This window comes from Eubalaena glacialis, chromosome 14 (genome assembly GCF_028564815.1).
Source record: "Eubalaena glacialis isolate mEubGla1 chromosome 14, mEubGla1.1.hap2.+ XY, whole genome shotgun sequence".
In the NCBI taxonomy this organism is placed as follows: domain Eukaryota; kingdom Metazoa; phylum Chordata; class Mammalia; order Artiodactyla; family Balaenidae; genus Eubalaena; species Eubalaena glacialis.
The window spans coordinates 56,237,256-56,256,423 of record NC_083729.1 but is presented as its reverse complement, the minus strand read 5'-3'; the positions used below and the strand labels follow the sequence as shown (position 1 = coordinate 56,256,423).

Below are 19,168 nucleotides of genomic sequence, written 5' to 3'. Positions count from 1 at the left end.
CTCGGGGAGTTTGCTGCATTGTCTTCACAGAGCTCTGTGCAAGGAACCACAGCAAGATACTATCTCTTTCCAGATTTCAACCCAAGAGATGACTTTTCATTTTCAGTGTTAATTCATAGAGTTGTAAAGATTTTCAGATTGGAGGCGTACAAGTTGGGTTTGGCTCTTTTGTGGTTTTCTTTTAAACACTTATTCCTTGTGCCCATCCAGTGGAAGAGATGGGTTGCCTGCCATTGCTCTGGCCCCGCGGGGCCTGCTGTTTGACTGGGCCTCTTGAATTCCATCAAATGGAGTATAGACAGCATGTGTCATAGAGGCTGCTTGGGAAGGGTGAGGAGCAAAATTAGTGTCTGTGGGTGGGCATGTGTTCTCATCACATTGCCAAAGAACTGCAGTGTGCAAAATCTGGCAGGAACTCATTCCAAAGAAAAATAAAACAGCCCCTTTTTCTGCTTTGAAAAATACTAAAAAAAACACATCGCTAGCCCCCATGTTGAAGAAATGGAACCATTAGAAAATCCTTGTGAGTGTGTGTGTGTGTGTGTGTTTTAAATAATTTAAAAAACTGAGGTTGGTACAGAAGAAATAAAAAGGTACTAATCATAAAAAATATTTTTAGAGATTCTGTCATTTATAACTATATAAATTATAGTTGTAAGTGACAGAATCTTTTATAGTTACCGTGAGAAGGTCTTACAGTTTGTTAATCGTTCCTCAGAGTATAGAAGAATATTTCTTAAATCAAAGCGTGGTTATAATGTATGTAGTTTGCACAATGGACATATGCTACTTTCATAATTAGAGGAGAGTTTTGTGGGTTTTTTAAAATAGAGGTAATGTTTACTTAAGGACAACAGAAATGTTCTTTAGCCAAAGTCCCAAATTTATGAATTTGGGGTCCTTCTTGAGTATACCTATTTCAAGTGGCCCCTTTTTATTTCTCAAATTAATTGACTTTGTGTGTGTGTAGCAAAAAACATAGCATAAAATTTACCATCTTAACCATTTTTAAGTGTCCAGTGTATTAGTGTTAACTATATGTACGTTATTGTACAGCACATCTCTGAAACCTTTTCGTCTTGAAAAACTGAAACTATACCCATTAAACAACTCCCATATCCCCCTACCCCAGCTCTTCACAACCACCATTCTACTTTCTGTTTCTATGAGTTTGACTACTTTAGATGATGGAATTTAAAAGTGGAATCATGCAGTGTTTGTCTTTTTGTAACTGGCTTATTTCACTTAGCATAATGTCCTTAAAGTTCATCCATGTTGTAACATATGACAGGATTTCTTCCTTTTTTAAAAGCTGAAAAATATTCTGTTGTATGTATTTTCTTTATTCATCATCCCCTGATGGACATTTAGGTAGTTTCCACCTCTTGGCTATTGTGAGTAATGCTTCAATGAACGTGGATGTGAAATTAATTGCCTTTTGAAATAGGAGTTGACCTTCAATAAATGTGAGGGTTAATTCCCTATATGCAAACACGCAAGAAAAAGTGCCATCATGTCAAATCACTCCGTGTTTATCTAGCCTTTTCAGTTTACACAAGAGCTTTCATATACCGAGTTTCTCACTGTGGGAATTTGCTGGGTATGGAGCAATTTTCAGTCCAGGATGCTTCCTTCAGGGATTGTGGCTTCCCTAGGGGTGGGCTTAGTCCTGAGAGGCTGCTGAAGCACACTGGTGAATGAGCTGGGCTGTGAGTAGTTCCTTTTGATCAGGCATTAAGACAGAAGCCCTTTCATCCTTTCTTCCTGATACTAGATGGCAGCCTGCAGCCACAGCATGGCTTCATGGTAGTGCAATTGCATCTCTTGGGCCACACAGACTGCCACCTTGCCTATAAAGCTCTCTGCTAGGAGAAGTTGGCCCTGGCTGCTGGATTGACTTGCCTCAGGCAGTGGTCTTTAGCTACCGCTGAATGCATGACCAAAAGCTTGGTCGGGCTCCCTGGAGCGAGCATGTTGGTGATAGCCAGGAAAGCCCATATTCAGCAGCTTATTAGCCTCCGAGGCTCTCAATTATCCGTGAAGATCATGAGTCTTAAAATCAAATGGCTATTAGTCTTCCTAATTATCTCTCGTGTTCCTTGGAAGTTCTTTCTGAGATCAAACTAGAATACTCTCCTACAAATGAAACAATATTTTAAGAAGATGGTGTGAAACTGTGAGCCAGCTTGGTAGCTAGCTGGCCTACACTTTCTCCTTACCCCCCAGTTCTTTTATGGCAGGAAAGAAAGTTAATGGAGGCACGTGTACCAAGAGAATGGCTCTGTTTTGTAATATCTCAGAAGGAAATTGCCCTCGTAGGTCAAGTCCTGTCCCTCTATGTATAAATCAAGAACTAGTCGAGTCGCTGCTGTGTGTTGATCCTGTGAGCCTTGCCTTGTGGCTGCCTTTCTAACTGCTCACCAGCAGTCATTGCCGTCATAAAAGAAAAGAACAGGGCTTCCCTGGTGGCGCAGTGGTTAAGAATCTGCCTACCAATGCAGGGGACACGGGTTCGAGCCCTGGTCCGGGAAGATCCCACATGCTGCGGAGCAACTAAGCCCATGCGCCACAACTACTGAGCCCGCACTCTAGAGCCCGCGAGCCACAACTACTGAGTCCATGTACTGCAACTACTGAAGCCCACGCGCCTAGAGCCCGTGCTCCACAACAAGAGAAGCCACCGCAGTGAGAAGCCCGTGCACCGCAACGAAGAGTAGCCCCCGCTCGCCACAACTAGAGAGAAAGCCCGTGTGCAGCAACAAAGACCCAACGCAGCCAAAAATAAAATAAATAAATTTATTTAAAAAAAAAAAAGAACAGTTTCCCCAGGGACACTTGTTTGGCATTCCTAAAGCGCTGGTACTGGTACCATTGTCACACTGCCTTTAAACCAGTCATTGTGAGTTTGGGTACCTTACGTGCTTTCTGTTTGGTTTGTCTGCTTGCTTGCGTAGGTGTAAAGATTTCTCAACCTTATTAGCAGGCGATCGTCAGGCTGGCTCTTTTCTGCCCTCTTCAAGATCCAGTAGTGCCAGATTCCAGGGACCCAAAATGCAGCCTAAGTGAAGAGTTTAAGAGCTTCTCCTTGCTTGCCCTTTCTCCTCCACCCCACACCCAGGGAGGAAAACTCGTGGCAAAACCCAGCCAGAGCCGAGTGGAACTAGCTGTTCCACCGGAGGAGGGAAGCAGGCTTCTGTTAAGGAGATCGTCAGCGGGCAGTAAAAACCATTTGGAAATAGACCTGTGATCCAAGTATTTTAGGAATTGATTAGGCTTCCATGGACTGAACTGGGAGTCCTGCTCCTCACCATTTTAGGTTGTTCTGTGGGGAAATTACGTTCTTGTTTCAAACAACTGATTTACAAGAAAACTTTTTGACCAGAGCTCATTTGTGACATTGAAGCAGCCTGGACCCAATGGGAAACCTGAAGTACACAGAGTTGCTTTATCAAAGGTCTACAAGTAAATGTCTCTCCCCATTTTTAAGTTAAGCAATTGCTTCATTACTTTTCCTTAACATTTTCCCCCTTTCTCTCTGAAAGTAGTAAAGATTGGTACTGGAGTGGCTGTCTTGAGTCAAATGATAAAGCTTATAGGATGAACTGTTTGGGAGAAAAGAGACAAATTCCTCTTCTCTTCTTTGCCTGAATTTGCTCCATAAGTATGTCTTGGCCATTTTCCTCCATTGTGGCTAAGGAGAATCTTGCATTTGTGGGTGTGTAATCCCAGCCGGATGGCTAGGTTGTACCTATTTTGTTCAAAGGATCTTATTAAAACACAACTTTCATCATTTTCTTGCTTTTTCATAGTACTTTGATAGCCCAGCTTTGCTCCTGGGAGCTTTATAATTGCATAATACCACTTGCACTGAGGGAGCCTATCTGTTAGTTTGTCGTGGTTTCAGGTCTTTGTGGTTTCAGAGTTTTTCTTCAATTCGAAAGATGTTTTCGGTTGCATTTCACTGCTGAAAGTTTTCTGATACGCTTTTGTAGAATCTTTGCTAAGTCCTCTGGCGTGACTTTATGGCCATGTGTTTTTTAACACAAAGTTATAAAGAGGCCAAAGTTGAAAAGGGACCTCAAAGGTCATTGGGCCCCTCTCCCTCATTTTATACATGAACAAACTGGGGCTCAGTGGGTCTGGGGTGTCTCAGCCAGGAGTGAGAAGGAACTGTGCCACAGAGGTCAAGTCTGCTGACGCAGGGCACTAGCTACACCCTGTGGATCCAAAAATGAGGATTTGCCTCCGTTGGTGTGAAACTTTGCCAAACTGAGGACTTCCCAGCCCCGCCCCCAGCTCTGCCATTTTTGCACGCGGCTATGTTAGTGATACTTCTTCGTTGCTCTTTGATTCCTTTGGCAATCAGTTGTCCATCCGGTACATTTTAAGAGACCCATGAAAATAACCTCTCTTATATCCTCTGGATGACCTAGCTGAGATATGAGACCTTTGCCACATTTCTGGACCCCTTTAAAACAAAGTGTGGGGAGTCTGGGAGAGTTGTTTGGAGATTGGATCTTAGTCCTTAATCTGTCCCTAATGCCAGTGACCTTGAACAAGTCCCTTCTCCGGTCTGGATTTTAATTCTTCCATCTGAGTGAGGGGTCTGGAGTAGATAGTTTCTACGATTCTTTCTAGCTTAAAAAGTGAGTAACTAACTTGTGTGGCTCTTCACTAGTGATAATTGAAGACCTAAGATCTCCGTGCAGGCCTACCTCTATTCTAGTCTCTACCTGGGAAAGGAAGAGGTCCAGAAGTCTTCAGGGAGAACAGATGCTTCACGTGTGCTTTATTTGTTTGTTAAGCTTTTCATCTCTGATGAGGGAGGTGGCAGAATCCTAGAAGAAAAGGAATTAAATGAATTGGTAATTCTTGCCTCCTGAAAGGGTGTCCGTGTCCAGTGGATCATAATCCAGTCAGCCTGTCGCTAACAGGACATGCTGACTTTCCTCCCTGTGGGTGAAATTATCACCTCCTTTTGAGAACAGGTCTTATTAAAGACTGGCTTGTAAAGGATTTTATAGCTTTAGAATTTGGTATTAACATAGGTTGATAAAGTAGTTTCCTAACCTTTTGACCATGGTTTGCTTTGGAGTGGAGGGTGGTAGGTGACAGGTAAAAAATGGAATATGTGTCCTGGATCACGTGAGGAGAAGTAACCAGACTTTTCAGTACCTTTATCAGCATCTTCTAGGTTTAGTGTTGATCTCCATTTAGAATATAGCACTATAAATTTTCTCTTTCTCTTTATATCTTCAAGTGTTCAGGAAAGTTGAAAGAAGTATACAGTCAACACCCACCAGCTCTAGCCTGCAAACTTGCATTTTACTTTGACTGCTTTATCACCCACATAATCTATCCATCCATCCATCCCTCGGTCCATCCGAGACACCCTGTTATTTTTTTTATGCATTTCAAAGTAAGTTGCAGATATGGTGTGCTTCTCCTGGATCAATTCAGCATGTGATCATTAAGCACCCTCTTTCTTTTTGTTTTCTCTAATTTGTTAAGAAAGTGAAGATTTCTGAGAAAGTCAGGCGCAGAAGTTCAAGGGCTGCAATTTAAAGACCTGAATTGGAGATTATTAACTTTAAACAACTCCCTTTGCCATTTGTGTTTTGAAGCACCAATTTTTCTATTACATGTGTACTTTAATGTGGTGAGAGTTAATTTTGTTTAGTAATCTCACATTTCCATTAGCTGGCCTTTGGGGGTTTAAATGTGGATCGTAAATACCATTTTTGGAAGGGTGTGTAAAACAGAGGGAAAGTCAAAGAAAATTAATTGCTTTTGGAGAAAAATGTAGGAGAAGAAAGGGTTCTTTAGCAGTGGGTTATTTTGTTTGTTTCAAGTTGGTAATCCTTTGATCTTGATTAATTATGAACCCCACTGAACTCTGGGCTCAGCAAAGCAGCAGACAATAAAAGCAAAATCATAAACCTAGATTCAGACTTTGGCCTCTCGCCCACCAGGACTCCTGTCCCCACTTCGCACTGTGTGTTCACCCTGAAACTCACCCTTTAGGACAGAAACATTTCAGTTGGTAAGAAGCAGATTCATTCTATTTTGGTTTGAATAAGATAAATTTCATTTTTTGAAGTGGCTTATTCATGTCAAAGTTGTTCGTGTTTTGATGATTTTTGAGAATAACTCAGAAATCTCCCGTCGATTGCCTTTAATGTTAATGAACTGTTGTGATAAAATCTTACTATGATTTCCTAAAATGTTTTAGGTGATCTTAAAGTATCCATGTTAACCATGTTAGAGAATCTGTGTATAAGGCTATGGTAGAATTCACATTAAAATAAAACACAGATACATGGATATATTTATTTGTTATTTCAGTAACTGTCTGCAGCAGATATGGTTCCTGCATGTACAGGTAAAAGGAACGAGGAGTGGAGGCAGGATGCAGACACGTCCAGGTGGGTCTGGCAGCCTTGCCTGGTGAAGGAGATTTGCCTTGAAAGGAAGAGTCTAAAATGGAATTATCCCCCTTGTGCTAACATAATCCTCATCTGAGGCAGTGCAGAGAATCATTTGATGCTGGGTTTTTAAAAAGAAATCTTTTCCAAAAAATTTTTTAACTTTGTTGAATTCAGTGGGATTGTAAATTAAAATTTGTTTTTAATTGTATTATATTTACTTCCAAATCGAAGGATTTTTGTTCGTGGTGGAGGGTCGTATGAGTTAATTTCCTGGAGCCAGTGTTTTAAAACTCAAAAATAATTTTTTAAAATAAATTTATTTACTTATTTATTTATTTATTATGTGTGGCTGCGTTGGGTCTTTTGTTGCTGAGCGGGGGCTACTCTTCTTTGTGGCACACAGGCTTCTTATTGCGGTGGCTTCTCTTGTTGCGGAGCACGGGCTCTAGGCGCGCAGGCTTCAGTTGTTGTGGCGCGTGGGCTCAGTAGTTGTGGCGCGCGGGCTCTAGAGCGCAGGCTCAGTAGTTGTGGCGCACGGGCTTAGTTGCTCCACGGCATGTGGGATCTTCCCGGCCTAGGGCTCAAACCCGTGTCCCCTGCATTGGCAGGCGGATTCTTAACCACTGCACCACCAGGGAAGCCCCTAAAACTCAAAAATAATTTAAAATGCATTCCAGAGCCTGCTATTAAGGTAATTATCCACTGTAGAGATACTTGACAAATAAGGATACAGAGGTCTGGAGTGGTCGGTCAACCAGGAAACCCACCTAGGATTTAAGGGGCCCATATGCCCAGGAATCTCCAGTTCCCTGGATGCCCAGGATGGGGAAATTAGGATTTCTGCTATTAGTAGAGATTAGAGCAAATAATCTTCAGATTTCAAGAAAAAATGATTCCTTTCTTCACCAACTGTACAATAAACTACCATGCCTGTCCTGCCCCATCTCTCCAGGCTTGACCTCAGCCGGGCCTTGCTTCTCCCAGCTGGGTGCGTTACTCACCTCAAGAGATAGTTGCTCTGGAAAGTTATATTGACACAGGGAGAGTTGCCAAAGAGTCATTAAAAAATCTATCTTAGACACAACTTCTAAAATTGCTTTTCGGGTGCTAAGATTTACTTCAGCCAGCACTTTATTGCCCAGGTTTAACACTGCCCGGTGTTATGGTTTTAGGTTGTACATTAGCATAACAGCCTTAATGCCTTTATCTTTATTGTGCCCCAGTTATAAGTGATCCATCATTGTGGATATTATATATTTATCAATAGTATTCTTGTGGTTTCTGAATTTAAGTTCTGAACTTAAATGTAGGTAGGAAAGGTTTTTTTGTTGAAGAAAAAAAAGAACTATAGCTCCATCCTTATGACATTGGATATATTAAATAAGTAAAATCAAAAGGTTTTGGTTAAACGACTTTTCCAAAAGGGAAAAAAAAAAAATCGAGAGCAACAGAAGTGTAATCTAGCTGAATCACTCTTTTCCTGTGGAGGATTTATGCTTGTTCAAACTACAGGTGAGGAAAGCTTAGAGGTTAAATTTTAAATTGTGGTTTTTTTATTATTATTTTTTGGGGGGCGCTGCATTAGGCCTTCGTTGCTACAAGCTGGCTTTCTCTAGCTGCGGCGAGCGGGGGCTACTCTTCATTGCAGTGCGCGGGCTTCTCTTTGCGGTGGCTTCTCTTGTGGCAGAGCATGGGCTCTACGCGTGTGGGCTTCAGTAGTTGTGGCACGTGGGCTCAGTGGTTGTGGCTCGCGGGCTCTAGAGTGCAGGCTCAGTAGTTGTGGCGCACGGGCTTAGTTGCTCTGCGGCACGTGGGATCTTCCCGGACCAGGGCTTGAACCCGTGTCCCCTGCATTGGCAGGCGGATTCTTAACCACTGCGCCACCAGGGAAGCCCTAAATTGTGTTTTAAAGACAGTACAGTGGAGTGATTCTAATATAACTTTGTAAACCTTGCTGAGAAGGAAACCCCAAAACCAGTGTTTTGTAAGGTAACCTCCAGCGTACCTGGGCGCTGCTGTGGGTATCACCACCTCCCGTTCAGCGTGTGAAGGTTTGCCCTTGGAATTGGGACTGTCACTGAGGTGAGGGATCGGGGGCCACGAGAAGCTCTGACTTGCCTCGCCAGCTGTAGGTTTTTCTAGCTCACCAGAGAGCTAGCTGGTCAATGTTTCCAGGCTGTGGGGATGTCAGAGGACCCCTAATTGCCTCTGGTATTTCCTCAACTATTTCCTCACAGGCCTCTTAAGCATCTGTCAAGCTTACATGTTTAACTTCCAGCCCTGATCTTTATTACTTTGTGTCTTGACTTCATTTCCTTTTCTTGGCCATTATGGGTCACAGGACCCATGAACAGCAAGTACCCTCCACTTGGGACAGCCGGCAGGGTGTCCATTCCCATGGACGTCTGCAGGGTGTGTGTTTCAGCCCCACGTGCCAGAGAATGATGTTCGGTGTACATGCTACTCTGGCTCTTGTGGCCTGAAAGTGTGAGGTAGCACTTGGAGATTGGAAAATGCACATTGTAATGTAAAGGAAAGTATTGTACATAATATTATAAACAAGGTAGGGGCATTTATTTTGAATCATGGAAACACTAGCTCATAAAAACGAGTTTGCAGTGGTTATTCTAAAGGAGAGTTTTTGTATTAAAGTTTCAGTAGGATAATAAAAGTACTAGAGGCCCATGTCTAATAAACTTCAACTTCCTAGGATTGGTTCTAAAGAATTATTTATAAGTTATTAAATTTAAGAATCATTCCTATTTCAAATATCAGTCATGTTGGCAATGTCCTTTGTAGTAATGGAGAAAACAACCCCTTTTAATACATGCACTATAAAATAGTGTGTGGGTGAGTAGGTCTATTTATATGCTTCAGGGTAGCTAGGTAGCATGAACAACAAAGATGCTGGGCTTATATGGGGCATGTGAGGTTGAGAATGAGCACGCCCCATACCTCCCCCTCTGGGTCAGGGTGGAACTTGGACAGGGAGGGCTCTAGTGACCTTGCAGGACAGCAGAACTTACTAGCTGTGATGCAGGATTAAAGTGGGGATTCCTAGGGAATTCCCTGGCGGTCCAGTGATTAGGACTCTGCGCTTTCACTGCCAAGGGCCCGAGTTCAGTCCCTGGTCGGGGAACTAAGGTCCCACAAGCCGTGTGGCGTGGCCAAAAATAATAATAAAGTGGGGATTCCTAAAACATTTTCTAGTTATCTTCACTCCCAGATTCCGAGCCCAGTACATAGTAAAGGAGGAAAACCTATTCACACTCCACAATATAAGCAGGAACCCCTGCTTTCCGCCCAGTTGGTTTCTGGATGAAGGTTACATCCCCAGTCATTGCAAGGCAAGAACACACCACCTTCCAGGTACCATGTTATATATTGGGGTTCCATTCCGAAAACTCATTACATGCCATTTTAAAACTGCATAAATTGATCAGAAAGATAAAAAACATAAAAGCTCTGCTGTATCCTCTGGGGGAATGACTCTGCATGGGCAAGATGCAGCATCTCAGAAATGCAGGGACACTATGAAGATTGGATGAAGAGCCTGCTTTCTCCTCTGGGTGAATCTGGTCCCTGGCAGAGGGCCTTGGTGCCATGCATTCAAAGTTATGGTGTCAGTACCTGTTCGAGGTACATGGATTCTCTTACTAGCAGATACGGGGGTAGGGCGGTTTCCAAGACGACTCTCCATCAAGTGTACTTCATGGCTGATTTCATGGATGTTAAGTTAACTGTGGGGAAGCCTTTTTCTTGAGTGATCTTAGCCCACTTTTTAGCTCCCCCAACTCTGATATCATGCAAGCCAGTTCTCTTTAAGAAGCAAACACTTAATGTTCAGAAAAGTCCTTCTCTGCTTCGTAGTGGCTGCTCATTAGCATTTGAGAGGAGAGCCAGGTGCCTTCCCCAGAATTGGCTCCTGCGGGGTCTCGCATCTCTAGATGCTTTTCTTATCACTGTTGCCTGTAATGGCCTAACCATACAAACAATACAAATTTTGTTTGACAATAAGCGGGCAGAGCTAGTGTTCTACCTGTAGGGGCTTGTACAGAGCTGAAAACCACGTTTCCACCATGCATTAAAAAAAACTCCATTATGTACAGCTTTCCTTTCCAAACTTTATAAAGTTTGGATTATATAAATTTCTAAAACCAGGGCAGCCTACTTTAAGAAAGTTCTTAAGTAGTTGATACCTAATAAAACTCAAGAAACCACCACCCTTTTAAATAGAATATGACCAATTTCTTTGGCTTCTCAACTCATTTGATTCTGCTGAAATATTTTGTTGATCCTTTTTAAAAAGATGACAAGACACATATATTTCACACACATATGTTTTATACATACATGTAATACTTTATATATACATAACAATTCGATTACATCAAAGAGCTTTTCTAAATCTATAGGCACAAGGAAGACTGGGGGTGGGCCGGGGGTGTGATTACAGTGAAGAGTGGCCCTCATCCCCCTGGAGGACGTGGTGTTATATTTGGCTCAGCTGGCGGCTCGGGTTGTGCTGGGACCAAGAGGGAGCCTGAGAGGCGGCGATCTGGGCTAATCCCTCTCAAGGTCTGGTGAAGTGGAGAAGGATGGAAAAGAGGGCTGGGAGGAAGTGAATGTAATGTTTAGCATAATGGAGAGATAAAGGAGCCCTGTAATCAGATAAGGGCTGGCTGAGGAGGGGGCGGGGGAAGTATTTATGGGGGATGTCAAAGTTCCAGGCTCTGTCTCTGAAGCCAGTGGGGGAGGGGGAGGAGCAGAGCCCCAGTTTCCAGATGGCAGATGGACTGCTTCTCTACAGGTGTGCCTGAAATGTAGGCTCAGACCTGTTCTTTATAAATCTGCCTTGCATTAATCATTGCTGGAGGTCCGTTTTGGATTTTCTCCTGCTGTCCAAGGCCCGACAAGAGCCTCCCTGCCACTCTGTTCTCTGACAGCTGAAAAAGGCAGGCAGTCAGGAAACTCAGTCCTCAGTGGCCAGGGAGGCTTGTCTTTAAAGGACCTGCTTTTGTAATTAAAGTCAGCCTTTCAGCAAAAATAATTACGATGGCTACAGTTGACCAGACTTCTTTGTATCAGGCACTGGACCTCAGTTACTGCTTTTAACCCTCAGGACATCCCAGCACGGTATACTCTTCTTCGTTTTTTGCAAATGAGGAAACTGAAGCTCAAAAAGAGGCTTCTTCAGCTACTGAGAAGGTCAAGGCAGTGCTGACCTGTCTGGCTTTGAACATTCTTTACAGACACAATGCTGCCTCATCACTGTTTCCTACAATCCCTTTGTTTACTTCTGTAACGTGGCCCAGACAGGGCCTGCTTTGAATCTGGGGAGAACAGCTTAGAACATAAAGGCCTGAGATCCAAAACTACTTGTGCCACCTTGGAATCAGCACCCCAAAACAAAAATCTAGCTTTAAAATTGTTCTTTCCCTCCCCATCCTGCCATGGGACGTCACCGACCTCTGTTGCATGTTGAGTGATTGCAGGACAGCAAGTCCTGTTTTTACAAATAAGGCTCCATGTGGGGAGTGCAAAGCTTTGTCCTTCAAGGAACCACGTTTGGCCAGATCCCCAGCCCAATTTGAAAAAGCCAGTTTTACTCAAAATGTACATAAAGAATATAGTGGTGTTCAGGTGGTGGTCAAACACCATTTGTAATGACATTGATTCTTAGGGTCAGTTTAACTCAGGTTCAGACAGTAGGGAGGGCTCCATTCAGTTTGTGTTTGGACCCACGCCTGGAACTTCACCAGGTCCTAATCAGTTACACCAGTTTAACAGTTGAAACTTTCAGAAGCATGAGGTGATTGTTGTTGTTGACAATAGCGTTTTGGGGGAATTTTCTAAAGCATACCCGCAGCATTTTTCTTGTGCACATGAAGAAACGCATCTGCTTTAGCCTTTCCTGCTTCATCCTGCACCCCACAGACAAACCCCGCATCTGGCTTAAGCATGTTGTTTCATTCTTTCCAGAAAGAGGGAGGGAAGGTGGGAAGGGAGATTTTTCCTTCTTTATACCTTTTTGGTAGTAGAGTTCATCGTCCTTTCTGTTCTGGGCGGGGTGAGTGCCTGAATAACGTAAATACACCACGGATAGGAAGCAGTTGGCCTGCGGCCATGCAGCTGGATTATGCAGACACCCTTCGCAGCTTTTAGTGCAACACTTTATCCCCCTGCCTTGTTTTCAATAGTCACTTGCCTCAGTTAATGCTGGCTATTGGGGTTGCTGCCAGAGGAGATGGGGGGCTTCTTTTCCCCACCCTCAACACCAGGTCCTAATCAGTTACACCAGTTTAACAGTTGAAGTTCCCCTCGGGAACGGGCATTGAAGGAATCAGGGCAGGAAAAGAGGATGCTGCAGACCACAAGCAAAGGCCAAAGTTAACAGCCCCTGTAGTCTGGAAGCTAGGGGCTGGGGTATTTGTTTGAATCTCTAATAAATGAATACTTTTTGGAAGTAAGTTTATGGCACCAACATAAGTAATGCAAACTTCCCTTTTTTCGTGTTTACTTAATCCCTTCAAAGGAAAGGAGAAAAGCACACAGCCACAACAAAAAAAAGTAAAAGCATGTTTTAGCAAGAGGCGTGTTGAGTTTCAGTTATTCACTTTGGCCATTTCCTGTTGGGATGAACCCACAGTACATTCACAAACGATTTGAGAAAGCTGTGTTTCATACTAGAGAATTACACATCCTGGGAACCGTTAGTTTTTCTAGAATAAATGGGGAATGTGGGGGGAGTATATTCTCAAATTGTGTGTATGTAACTAAACAAATATTATAAAATGTTCTTAATCGCTCTTATCTAAAGGAATATGCATGTTGAATCCTGAGGTGAATGGATTAATGATAGAAACCATGTGACTTTTTAAATTCAATTTTCCTATTAATGAAAAGGAAATCTTTAGCCTATCCCAGTTAAGCTGTTGTGGCTCATAAGCAAATGAGTATTGAACACTTTATATTTTCTCAGAGATTTTCTTAGCTTTAAAACCTGTTTACAAATATTGTCTATTTAACCCATTCATTCCACGACCTACTACATGAAAGACATCACTCTAGGTTCTAAGGATATAGCAGTAAACAAAAAGGGCAAAGTCCCTGCTCTCATGGAGTTTACATTCTGGTTGGGAAAAGTGGGCAAACAGGGCAGATGTTGATTTAGTAGCATGTAGAGAGACAAAGCACGGTGAGAAGATTTAAGAGGGATGGAGGGTGCTGCTTTATATAAAGTGGATGGAGAAATCTCTAATGAAATAACCCTGGACAGAGACCCGAATGAATTCAGGAAATGAGCCTAGTTGGTGTGTGGAAAGAAGAGTGGGAAATGGGGTTTGAAGCAAAGGCAATAGCGAGTGCAAAGGCCCTGAGGTAGGGTGCTTAATGCGGAGGACCATCAAGGATGATGGGACTGAAGTGGGATGAGCAAGGAGGAGAGTAAGATACGCACTAGATTTTGACTCTTACTCGGAGTAATATAAGAAGCTTTTGGAGAGTTTGAATAGAATGTCTTAGTCTGACTCACCTTTCGACTTTCTTAGAAATTTGGGCAGGTATGGGAAGTAAGGAGGCCAGTTAGGAGGCTGTTGCAATCGTCAGAGAAGTGTTCTGGATATATTTCAAAGGAAGAGCCAGTTGGGAATCACGAGTTCAGTCTTAAACATGTTAACTGAGGTGCCTACTAGATGCCAAAGCAGAGAAATCACATAGGCAGTTGGTTTTACTGATCTGAAGCTTAGGGAAGAGGTCTGGGTATGGAAATGTGAATTGGGGCACTGTTAGCACATGGAAAATATTTAAGTGGAGTCGTTGGCCCTGGCTTAGATCATGGATCGTTTAGGCACAGTTAAAGGAGGGGAGGCAGCAAATACTGGTACCAAGTAGTAGGCGTGCTAGTGGGCGCCGGTGCAGGGTCTCTTCTGAGTGTGTCTATTTTCTCAGTGAAATTAAAGCATGCTCATCCATCATCTGAGAGGGAGGGGGCAGGAGGACATATGAAACAGTCTTCTTGGGGATGGATCAGGGAAATGTAGCAGGATGCTGGGTAGACCCACTTGAGTTTAGTGGTTAGGACTTCAAAAGTAGACCTACAAGCATAGTAGAGTGGGGTCTTTCCCTCTGACCATGTGCAGCAGCCTGAGTGAGGGCATGGAGTTAAGTAGATGGTAGGATTTCACCAGGGTTTGGAGTTTCACCGGGCAACTTCAGTAAGGAAAGAGAAGGCAAACATGTTTAGGTTTTCTGCAAGAGTATCATGATAGACCGTGGAACTTAAGTTGGGTAGAGAATGAAGTGAGACCATGAGGGTGTGGAGAACAGGGCACAATAGACTGTTGGCCCTGGTGAGGTGAAGAATTATTGGAATCTAGAGAGTGTGAGCTGCACCATAGGGAGATGGTGGCAGGAGAGCGGGATGCTTAAGACTGACAAGGTCAAGAGAGTGACCTAGGCCTGGGTGGCTGAGACAAGGACATTGAAGGAGAAGAGTTCCAGAAACTGAGAGGTCAAAGAATTGGAAGGATCCTCTGGGTGAATGATGAAACTACGAAGAATCATGCCAGGGGTCATGGTGAAGAGATGGAGGGACAGTAAGCGCACTTGCTAACCTCTTCAAGGAATGAGGAGAGGTGACCGGAGGTCTGAGGAAGGGGGCACGGTCAGACATGTGAGCTTCAGAGGAACTGGAAAGAGTGCCGATAGCCTGCAGTAGAGGTGGCTACCCTACCCCCCATCTAGGCTGAGCGGGGGAGGGGTGTAGGAGAGAGAAGGCAGCCACACGGGTGGGCCACGTGACTCAGCCAGAGCGCGTTTTCATTTAGGTTAAGAAAGTGAACGGAACTTACAAGAGGTACCTGGAGTAGTCAAATTCATAGAGACCAGGAGTAGGGTGGGGAGTTAGTGTTGAAGGGTACAGCGTTTCAGTTTGGGAAGATGAAAAAAGTTCTGGAAATGGATGGTTGATGTTCTGGTGATGGTCGCAGAACAGTGTGAATGTACTTGATGCCACGGAATGGTACACTTAAAATGGCTAAAATAAATGTTCCGTTATGTGTATTTTACCACAATAAAAGCAAGTGTGAAAGGAAGGGTTTAGGAAGTAAAGGGGGATGTTGGCCCTTGAGTACCAGGGGCACAGTGGGAGGGGAGCTGGGTCACAGTAGTGGGTGAGCTGCAGGGGGTGGTAGGGAACCTGGGTGGCTTTGCCTTTGGGGGTGAGTGAGGTGAAGGATGTGGGGCAGAGGGACAGTCTGAGTGGTGTTTGGCAGATCGCAGGTTGCTCGGCTAGGCTCTGAGCACTGGGCCTGGGGTGCGTAGAAAGAGAGGGTTCTATGTTACTCTGCATCTTTGTTTCCCTAGAATCTGGTACAGCGCCTGGCATGTAGAAGATGGGGATGTATGTTTGAAGGATTAAAAAAAGCAATGTTGTTCCAAGAAAGAAAACAGCAAGTGAGAATTTAATGGCCTTGCCGAAAATCCAAATAAGTTTCGGAAAAGTGATGAAGAATGAAAAGAAGCTAGAGTTGGTCTCTGGAGGAGAAAGAGGATTTTTGGCCAATGTGCAAAAGAACTTATTGCGAAATCAAAGTTTAGACTGGAAAAAATAAAATCATAAACAGAAGGCTACACATGTGTAAAGGGTATTTGAACTGAAACATAAATGATCGCACGGTGAATTTGTGATTTAGGAGTGGACTATCGTCTACTTAACGCTAAATCAGAAGATTATTAGCCTTATAAAATGTTACGCCTTGGTCATTCATTATAAACCAAGTTTTAATGGTTGAAACCATAATGTCCTCTTAAGTTAATAGATTCGTCTTTCCGAACTTCTAGATACCAAACTGTAGATAGAAGTTCATTCGTTTTATTATTAACACGTCCATCTAGAAACTGGAGAATGTTATGCTTGCATACATCCTCAAAGATTCACAAATATTTTTTAATGACTGGGCGTCTTTTTTTTTTTTTTTTAACGTACTTTTATACTGAGTTTAAGAGTTGGGGTTTTTCCCTGAACATTGATACAGGCTATCTTTTAAGGTCGCTGCCAGGCGTAGATTTTCTTTTGATGAGTCCCAAAAATGCTGGCTGTGGTCCCCTTGCACTGTGAAACGTGTCCTCCAGCTCCAGACCATTGTCATGCCCCATTCTTCTTGTTGTTGTCGTTTTAGTGACAGCTATATTGTGCGCGTCAAGGCTGTGGTTATGACCAGAGATGACTCCAGCGGGGGATGGTTCCCACAGGAAGGAGGCGGGATCAGTCGCGTGGGGGTCTGTAAGGTCATGCACCCCGAAGGCAATGGACGAAGCGGCTTTCTCATCCATGGTGAACGACAGAAAGACAAACTGGTAATGGCAGACGTGCAACGCGTGGGTTAAATTAGCAACGACTGATTTCTTGACATTAAATCATAGCCCTTTTCCTGTAGGTATTTTTTTCCTTCTTTCTCTGACTTCAGACTCTTGCAAAAGCTTCCAAAGTTAGAACTCACGGGGCTGGCGCCAAATTGCAAAACCTAACCTTGGCTTTTCAGTGAAGTCACTTTTTACTACACACCGTATAACTCAGATGCTTAGAAGTCGTGCATTTGGCTGTCTTATTTGCGTCTTGATTAATTAAGCTGTCTTTCTGTCACTGTAACAAGATGTTCGAAACGAAAGTATGTTCTTTATTATGAATCACATCGTAGTGAGCTGTGAAGTCAGAGTTTTTTTAAACATTGGGTTTATTCATGGAGCATGCCATCAAGGTTTGGATGGTGAGAGATAGAATGCAAAGAGGAAGTGTCGTCTGACGTCTTGTTACTTGTAAATAAATGTTTATCTCAAAAATACTGCAGCTTCTATTTCATAAGCTAATGAATAAAACATGTTTGGGAAAAGAAAGTAACAAAAAGCAGCGGCATTACACTCCTGTAATAATTCTACATGCTTAAAAATAGGCACTTTGGAGAGTAATCATTATCTCACAAAGATGGGGGTGTTGATAGTTTATAACGTAGTTTCATGGAGGGACTGGATATCCAGTTCTATGTTATGAAGGAATCTATGATACGAAGGAAAATTGTCTATTTTTAATTGGTGGCCTTGAATCTGGGAGAACATGCTCCTATCTGTATTCGATCCTGGAATGTATACTCCAGAGCCAACCATTGATTCAAAACGTGCAGGATCATGCAGGATCTCAACAGAGAGAATACAAAGACACCACAGGAATAAGTCAGTGGTACATTTGAGACCCTTGACAGCAGCATGTGTTGAGTTTTATGTGCTGAGTATACAAACTTAATCTTCTTCTGCAACCACTTCTTAATGTTTATAAAGGTTACAAAATAAGGCAGAACAACTTCTAAATGTTATATATGGATTAACAGAAATGGTATCTTCCCACTTGATTCATTTCTGAAAATGAAATGAATGAAAATTTAAAGGGAGAATATAGCTCATTTGAAGAAACATGGCCATTCAAGAAATTCCTTACATAATAGTCAAATAATTAAAACATTCTTGTTTATAAGATATTCACAATAAAGGCAATGTAACCACACTAACAAGAAAAAGTAAAATAACTACCTTTTATCCAGCGTTTACCTAAGGGCTGAGCACAATGCTAGCCCTTTAATTAAGATGTATCATTGTATCCTTACAGTAGCCTGTATAGCTATAACTGAAGAAACTAAGATTCAGAAAGACTCCTTGTTCTGGATGACCCATCTTGGGGGCTGGGAACCAGTATTTGATACCCTGTCACTCTGACCCCAAACTGAGCCAAAGTCGCATGTGCATAACTACCTCTAGCCCTTTGATATAGCTTTTTTCCCCTTTGTGCGTATTTTTATTTTTACCTAGCTGTAATCAGAGCTCGTAAACAGTTTTATATCTGTGTGTGTGGTGTGGTTTTGTTTTGTTATGTTTTTTTGGGCCACATGGCATGTGGGATCTTAGTTCCCCGACCAGGGATCGAACCCTTGCCCCCTGCAGTGGAATCGCGGAGTCTTAACCACTGGACCACCAGGGAAGTCCCTAAAGTTTTATATCTCATAAGATATTCTCATAAGAAATTTTCCATGTTGCTGGTATCAGGTTGACGTTCCATTGTTTATTTGAGGATCTCCTTAGTGTCCAATGTTAAGATTCCTTCCCTTCCCACTACCCCCACCCAGTATTATCTACCTGCATTTTCCACACTTATTATTTACTTGGAATAATTTGAGGGGTCAAATTTTTATGACTTTTGATACTTGTACAAAGAGCTGCTACCAGCATATATGAGAATTTTCTTTAACACACTGAGGGTCACATATTTTAAATCTTTACCAATTTAATTAGAGTAACAGTGGTATCTTGTTGATTAATAACGAGATCAAATGTTTTTCTGTTTGTTAAACAGTCTTAACTGTGAATTATCTGTCAATGTCCTTTGCATATTTACCGTTTGGGGCCTGATTTTTCTCCTTGATATGTATGCCCTCCAAGTATAATAAAGATACTCATCTTCATCTGCATATTTGCAGATATTTTTATAATCTATTGCTTGCCTTTTTGATTTTAGTTGGGGTTCTTTTCCTACAAAAATTTTGCTAGAAAAATTTTTTTCACTTTTTCCCTTTTTATTTTTATTGTTACTACTTTTGTGTTAGCAAATTATTGTACCTGAATGGTTGCATCTTTTTAGGTCTGTTTTTTCCTGGTATTTCTGTGGTTTGTCATAGACTATGTCAACCTGAAAT

General features: G+C 42.6%; 1 protein-coding gene across 1 annotated transcript in view; it reads left to right on the top strand.

Moving 5' to 3' along the window:
- SPRED2 (sprouty related EVH1 domain containing 2) overlaps window positions 1–19,168 on the top strand; it is a 117,142-nt gene that overhangs the window by 68,944 nt on the left and 29,030 nt on the right. The window contains exon 2 of the mRNA XM_061211139.1: window positions 16,610–16,787. Coding sequence (XP_061067122.1) covers window positions 16,610–16,787 — 178 coding nt within the window. The remainder of the gene's footprint in view (window positions 1–16,609; window positions 16,788–19,168) is intronic.